Genomic DNA, 7,500 nt, shown 5'->3' with positions numbered 1-7,500 from the left:
TGCTACGTGATGTGTTATAAAAACGGAAATGCATAAAAAAGAGGAGAGAGAATAATACATGATAAATATTGCAAGCAACAACGCCTATGTTCACGTTGTCTTGACCAACCTTTGCAGGATATTTTCTATTCGAGATTACTACTAGTCCATAAGTATTGAAGTGATTATGCTACTTTTTTTTCAACTTAACATTCAACAGTTGGGCAAACAAATCGCGTACAGTTTTAACAGGGTCGACTTGTTACTGCGTCGATTTCAACAAAATGTGCTGACTTTCTCAAATGCCCACCAGATTGCTTGCTGTTCCAAAGCTTTTGCAATTTTATAGCGTTTTATTAGGTATTTCATTCTCTTCTTATAGATTTCAATCGTGCGCTTTAATCAAAATTTCATATTCATCTGTTTTGAGATGTCTTCCCGCGCTTTCCGTGACTGGTTGTTGCATGTTTATACGGTCAAACTTCTCAGCCCTGCATAGGCTGATAACACAGTCTCTTGTTCGTTCTTCCACTTTCGTTTGCCAGTTTCAATAAGAAAAATTAATAAAGGAGCAACACCAACAAAAATGAATAAGTTCAATGCTTTTTATTTCCATTCACTCGTAATTTCTTATATCTAATCTGTTACAAAGGTTGAATGAACAATTAAAAGATGACTTCATTTGTCAACTTATCGCAATATGATAAAAAAGTTGAACTTTCTTCTTATAATGTCTACTTCATGTTATTTTCAGTATACTGGCTTAGTTTTAATTGCAGTGTCTTATTGCTATTCTCTTTCTTGTTCACATAACATTTGTTAACAGGAGAATACCTTGTTGATACTATTGCAGTGTGATACTTTCGATAAAGAGTAGTTGTTCAGCTTAAGTGTCTTGGTCCAAGGACGACAAACGGGTGAGTATTTCGTACGGTGAGGTGCTGGTCATTACGGTTACCTGTACAAATAGAGCAGATTTCAGTTTTGAGCGAAATGTTGCGGAACACATGGTGAAGGTTGGGGGTAACACATCACAAACGTCTAGTGTGTATAAGGATCGTTGCATTTACCTTCGTCGTTATTATTCCTTGTTGACACTTGTGAGCTCTCGTGATGCCACATCAGTTTCTGACACTTTACAGTCTTTGAACTACATTGTTGGACTTGGGTATACTTGAACGAAGACGTTGAAAGACAAAATCTCTAACCTTTCTAATCTTCTTCTTCATACGCTCAAGAGTTTTCACTGGTGTTCTACTGGTTTCACGTTCACGTGAAAGACGCTACTTGAGACAAATAAATTTTGATAGCTCATTTGATATAAGTTTACCACAATTCTCGATAATTTCACTCAAAATTGTTTGCTCGTAAATTACCTCTCGTAAAGTCCCCGGACCGACCCGTTCCGAAAACGCTCATTTTTTAGCGTGGGTCCACCGCGAAAGGCGTGTGCATTTGTATGTGAGTCAGCGTATTTGATATCATAGAATCCATACTTCCGTCTTCTCCATGCGTGTCAATCACTAAACCATATGCTTTAGTCACGTTTTTCTACGCATGCGCAACGCGCTTTAGAGCCTCGACGGCGATATGTGACTGAAAGCAAAGGAAAATAACGACAAAAAAAATAATAATAACGAACGCAACATATAGATTCCGAGTAATAACTATAACGATGATCATCATTGAACGATAATTGGGAGTATTTCGAAATATTTAGAGACTTCAGAGCACTCGACTGGCTAAGTGTTGCATCTTTTTGTTCAAATGAAAGCTTAAAATAAAGATAATTTAATCGGTCTTCCCGAGTATTATCTCAGAAAACAAGACCATCATTCGTAAGGCTTATTTTCAGTGCAAAAGTGCGTTCTGGAGGTAAATAAGTTTACGGCCGACGAATGAAGATACCCACGCCGCATACTAATGACGTTTCAGACACAACAGAATTTCCCCATAAAACCGTTTGCTTCGTTGAGACTTTCTTTCCGTTTTCGTTGAAGACGAGCTTTTGCCTCAATCATGAGAGTATGGTGAAAAGAATCGATGGTGACAATTGGTTTTAGGAGCACATAACGAGTTTAGCCATGTAAAGCCGAACATTAATGACGTGGTCGGGACTGCAGTTACATCTCACAGTATTTTCGTTTGTACTCTCGGATCTGCTCGCGATGGATCTCAGAGTAGACCCTCTTAGCTTGGCGAATCTGCTCACGATGTCATTCCCGATACCGCTTGTTTTGTGCGAGCGCCTTTTGGCGATTCGTTTGTTTCCAAAGGCGGGTTCCTTGGCGATTGGCCTCCAGCTTCAACTACAGCTTGTCTTGTTAGGCTTATCTTCATGTCGTGGTTGTTGCATGTGCTTTTGGATTTGCTTTCAACAATATTTGCGAAAAAGCAACAAATTCCCCTTTTCGTCCCATGTTTAAAATAGTGAAATGCAGCGTCGAATACAGTGACAGAATCTTTCGGTACTGTTCTCAGTTTCATTTACTAGGCATTGTTTTCAATAACCGACAAAGCCTCTTTAAAATCATTGCATTCATTGTTCCACCGAGTATCATTACAACAACACGGCTTCGAATAAAACCGACCGATTTGATGATTGATAAGTAAATCAACTTCTATGGTAAACTATTATCACAACTAATTATTTTGATGCCGGCAAATGAATGGAATAACGGACGGTTTCCTTAGTGGGCTCGAAAGTCCCGAAAACTTTTCGGGCCCGGAAAGCGATTTGTGAATCTTCCAAACGCTTGTTCAGGAAAGCCGATCTTTAAAGATATTTTCAAGGTAACAAAAAGCAAACTAAATGTGAAGTTTGACGACTTAAATCCCCTCCGAAAATCCAACTCGGAATCCTAACTCGGTAAATATGCAACATCTAATGCCATAGTTAATAGAGGGGAATGGTTATGAAATCAGGCAAATTTCTTTGTTGTAGGTTTTTGTTCTCTTTTTCGGCCTTGACCGTGCACAAAACACAATAGTTGTTTACTCGGTACTGAGGAACAAACCAATAGAAACGTGTTGGTTACGTAATTCATGCATACTGTATGAGCGCAAAACAAAAGATTGTGCACGGTCGTGGACTTTCCAACCTGAATCTTGGCATCTTTGTTTGCTCCTTTGATGTCTGCCGAACTTCCAAACTAGTCCCCCTATTAACTATGCTAGTGCAGACAGTTGCAATAAGTGCAATAAGGGTGGCATTTTTGTATGATTTTTCTCGTGCAATTGGGAATAAATAAGCACTTGTAGAATATTTCAAAGACTACAAATTACACTTCCCCTTCGGGCTCATGCAATTTTGTTCGTCTTTGAAACAAAAATCCTATTGCCTATTTATTCCAAATTGTACTCGTGATAACATGGATGACAAATTACTCCTTAATTTCGGCGCGAAATTTCAGCGTTAATTTATAATTTTACTTGTGATACAAAGTTGCCATGGCAACTTTTCCTACAGTGCCAAAATGGCGTCTTATGAACGTAATTTGTCACCCATGATATTTAATAGCTAATCAAATGGTATACTCGTGAACTTATGGAATAATTTCACTTGCTGAAATTATTTCCTAATTTCACTCGTCACCATTTGATTACCCATACAAATTATGTGATTACCTAAACTAAATACACGCTAAATCGCCTGTCACTAAGCGGTCTTTACATTAATATTCGGAAATTTGATTACAAAATAATTTTATCCCTAGTTTCGAGAAAAGAGGGCTATTTTGTTGCCCTTGAAACTTGATAATTTTTTGCCATAATTTTTGTGTTATTCTGAAATTCATTTACCCTTATGAGTCGCTCCAAGGACTTTTGCTTACCGAGCGTGTCCGTCTCGCCTGCCAACCTTCCTGAGGTCAATTATTCCTTCATCTGTTCGACATTTGCATTTGCCGACTTTATAACAATACTTAAGAGGTGCAACTTGCTTTAAACCAATCAAAAGGCAAAAATAAAGGAGAATAACGACAAAGATTCCACTGGCCATTCTCAACTAACAGAAGGCATACGACAAAGCAACATTTGGACCTAGGATATAACCGCAGGCGGTGGTTCACCGTATGATAAGCATTTTGTTAGCCACGCGCTTAGTCCTCCCATGTGATGAATTAACGAGCTCTCGTGTAATTATTAAGAAAAACCGTGTACTTGCATTAAAATCATAAAAAAACCTATCGACATTTTTTTCACTCAAGGTACAAATTTTACGAATGACGGTGCATGCGCGGCAGGTATATTTTGCAGGTTGCAGGTTGCGGGTTGCAGATTGAAATTTACCTTGACTGTTACATGAATAGGTAACCTTAGACCTAATTAGGCCTAAAGAAACGTTTTCAGGCCTAAGGAGGCCTAAAGAAACGTTTTTAGGCCTAATTAGGCCTAAGGTTGGCTATTCATGTAACAGTCACGGTAAATTTCAACCTGCAACCCGCAACCTTCAACCTGCAAAATATAGACCCATTTCAGTTGTGACGTCATGTCAGGTGCCTTCGCGAACTGGAGGACAACTTTGAGTTTGTTTACGAAATGGCGGCACGAGGCACCATAAAGCGAGGGTTTCTACCTGGGTATTTCGAGGGCTTACAGTTGAAAGAAAGTAGGCAACGGTATTAAGAGAAGTTAAAAGATGTCAACGGAGAGGATCCTTGTTCTCTGCGTATTTCGTCACAATCACTGCGGCTGATAATAGACTAATCACCTTAAAACATTACATTACAAAGGGCCGGCTTCAAATAGGACGAATTAAATTCATGATAAGTCCGACGTTTGACTCAATTAACTTCGACGAACTGTATTTTGATCGACTAACGCGTTCTTCCATATCCGCCTCAATGGAAGATCGAGTCTCAGGACAAACATCGGACTGCTCATGAAAATGCTGCTCATGCTTAAAAATTTGAATGATAATCCATATTTCCACTTCGACCCAAATTAATTTGGATCGACCCAGGCACGTTGTCGTCAAAACCTAAAGTTTGGTGATTTCACGTTGTTGTTTAGTGGTACGGCAAAGAAAACGAAAAGAAATGCACTGACAGCCAAGCCCCATGTGCAGCACGAGTATTCAGTCGTTTTTAATTAACCAATGATATTCTTGCTTTGTGGCAAATCTTACACTTCTCTCGTGATCTCTTAATTAAACCACCTGTGTGCATCAACTGAATACGCACGCTAAAGCACAACTCCATCGTACTCTATGATATATGAGAGGAGGTCAGTGGCTGTATTAACTTTCAGTCAGACGTTTTCTTTTGTAGTATGATGTTAAATTTTGGATCAAGGCCCCATCCCCGGAAGGAAAATCTTTTTGTCTTCCCGTATCTAACCTATTATTTTTTTTAAAAAAGAAAGTTCTGCATTTTTTAGAAAATCTTCAATCAGGCAAAAACTTGCAAAGTCACCTTTGGACCAGTGTTTACAAAGTGCACGTGGCTTTCCCTAATTAGTACGATACTTACAATTGCGTTACATATAGTCACGCGTTTTGAAGGAACTTACTAGAGCTCCAAAAAAGTGTGTTTTATCTACAAGTTGTCGAACCCAGTTCAAAGATATCACTGAGATTTTAAGAGTTTTAAAATACATCTCATGTTTAGAAGGTCGTACAGATTTCTTACTTTTAAAAAATCTGAACTGAAGTTGTCCTAAATTTTCGAAAATTTTATCGTTAAAAGAGGAGAAGATTTTCAATGTCGAAAAATTAACGAGTTCCATAACCAAGACAATAACTTGTATGCAAGTGTAAACAACTCTGTAGGGCAATAAAGAAACAAGCGAGTTCTTTAGTCAATTCACAATCGAATGAATTTCATGCCCTGCACTTGTAAAAGTCGATCAAAACTGATAAAGTTTACAAGACATCGCGCAATTGACTTTTATCGATTTCCGGGGTAATACCGTCGGACATGTTTCGTGCTGATGATAAAGCTGGAGCCATTTAATAAATAACGTAGGTGGCGCATTCGGATTTTTTCCGATTATCCCCAGTCCGCTCTTGATACATCTCATCACTCGAAGGTTCTTTCTTTCCGTGGAAATTTCAAATCTCGGCTTTTCTGTATTTAGTTTCTATCACTCGCGGTCATCTGCCCACTTGTGGTCAGTAGGCAGATGACAGTGTATATGCAGAAGCTGTATAAGGAGTTCTCGTCGGCCGACAGAATTTGAAAACAACATTTTTCAGCCTTAAGTTACGGCAATTATCCCGGGGCAATTATCAACCTCGCGATGACTGTCGACAGTTCTAAAATTATTTTGCTCTTGAAAAACATTCGTGTCAGCGGGGGACTCAAAGCTGGGAGTCAATGCTGACAGATTGGGCGTCAGATTAGCCTTTTGGGCTTTTCGACACGTCATTTGAATAAATTAAGTATTATGGCATTGTGCTTTTGTCAAAACGTTAACTGAAAAAGGGAGAACTGTATCCATACAGTACATAGTTTGCCTTAATCGACGTTGAAAAACAAGTATATCATATTTATAACTCAAAAATCATAAAATGACTTCGATGGACCAAAAGATTGTCCCACCCGGAAGTAACGGTATTACCTGTCAACTTCAGATACGAAATTTTAACAAGTTTGGTGGACACAGTCGGCTTGATATAAAACGAAAACATAAAGCCCTTAGAACCAATTCACCTACGGACATCAGGACAAAAAGATCAGTACTTTTGAGGTGATGAAAGTCCAGTAGAAGTACAACTAGCTCAGCAAATTTTAAATCATGTTTACTCTTTCAGTATCCGAAAGCGATTTAAAATTGTTTCAGTTTATTGAATTTATTGTGAAAAATTTCCTTCCATTTTCTTTCAGTGTTTACCAGTTTTGCTTTTGACTTATCACAAGCCAGGCAATGTTACGTACCTTCTTCTTGGTGACTTTTGTTGCTTTCTTCGCCATCATTTTCGAAGCTTCGGGACATTCAACTCAAGTAATATTTTCGATGACGAATTCAATTTAATTTGTTATAAGAATTTTTCATTATTCTTCTTGAGTGCCGAGTTGGCTATATGCTAATTATCCAGTTCATAATGAAATAATTGTTTCATTAAATTATCATTAAAATTCTGTATGCTTGGACACTTAAATTAAAGCCAAATTTTATTTAGTTAGTCTGTTTTGATTTTACAAAACGACCGTAAGCTGAATTACGTCATAAGGGATATGAACTGATAACCGAGATTGAGTGAACTATAATCAGAGCAACATCCGAGGTCGAAATTTAATGATGAATAATATCTATCGTTTGCGATGATGGACTTTCAAATTCATTGACAAGTGAGGACGAACTGGGTTAATCTCACCGCAAACACCTTTCAACTCGGTTTCTTTTGTTGCAGAGCCATAAGTTCGTTACAGAAGACAAGTTAGGCCGCGAACTTTATCACCTGACCCATAAATTCGACAAAAAGATCAGTGAAGCTAAAAGGGACATGCGGGATACCGTCGGCAAAACAATAGGTGATGCAGAAAAGAGGCTGAAAACAATGGTGACAGAAGTAACAGG

General features: G+C 38.3%; 2 protein-coding genes across 5 annotated transcripts in view; one reads left to right on the top strand and one right to left on the bottom strand.

Annotated features, from left to right (window-relative positions):
- Positions 1 to 4,173, bottom strand: part of LOC138012464 (uncharacterized) — a 74,942-nt gene extending 70,769 nt beyond the window's left edge. For all 4 annotated transcript variants that reach the window (XR_011125041.1, XM_068859239.1, XM_068859240.1 and 1 more), the window contains exon 1: positions 3,813 to 4,173. Coding sequence is in view for 3 of the 4 variants with exons in the window: in XM_068859239.1 (XP_068715340.1) it covers positions 3,813 to 3,979 (167 nt within the window). In the remaining variant the exon portion in view is untranslated. The remainder of the gene's footprint in view (positions 1 to 3,812) is intronic.
- A 2,352-nt stretch (positions 4,174 to 6,525) lies between these two features.
- LOC138012468 (uncharacterized) overlaps positions 6,526 to 7,500 on the top strand; it is a 2,425-nt gene continuing 1,450 nt past the window's right edge. The window contains exons 1-3 of the mRNA XM_068859244.1: positions 6,526 to 6,669; positions 6,807 to 6,924; positions 7,334 to 7,500. The exon at positions 7,334 to 7,500 is cut by the window's right edge and continues 22 nt beyond it. Of these exons, the coding sequence (XP_068715345.1) occupies positions 6,847 to 6,924; positions 7,334 to 7,500 (245 nt within the window). The 5' untranslated portion in view covers positions 6,526 to 6,669; positions 6,807 to 6,846. The remainder of the gene's footprint in view (positions 6,670 to 6,806; positions 6,925 to 7,333) is intronic.

The sequence above is a fragment of the Montipora foliosa genome, chromosome 8 (genome assembly GCF_036669935.1).
Source record: "Montipora foliosa isolate CH-2021 chromosome 8, ASM3666993v2, whole genome shotgun sequence".
Lineage (NCBI taxonomy): Eukaryota > Metazoa > Cnidaria > Anthozoa > Scleractinia > Acroporidae > Montipora > Montipora foliosa.
Note: the sequence above shows the minus strand (reverse complement) of the source record. Positions and strands in the feature narration are given on the sequence as shown.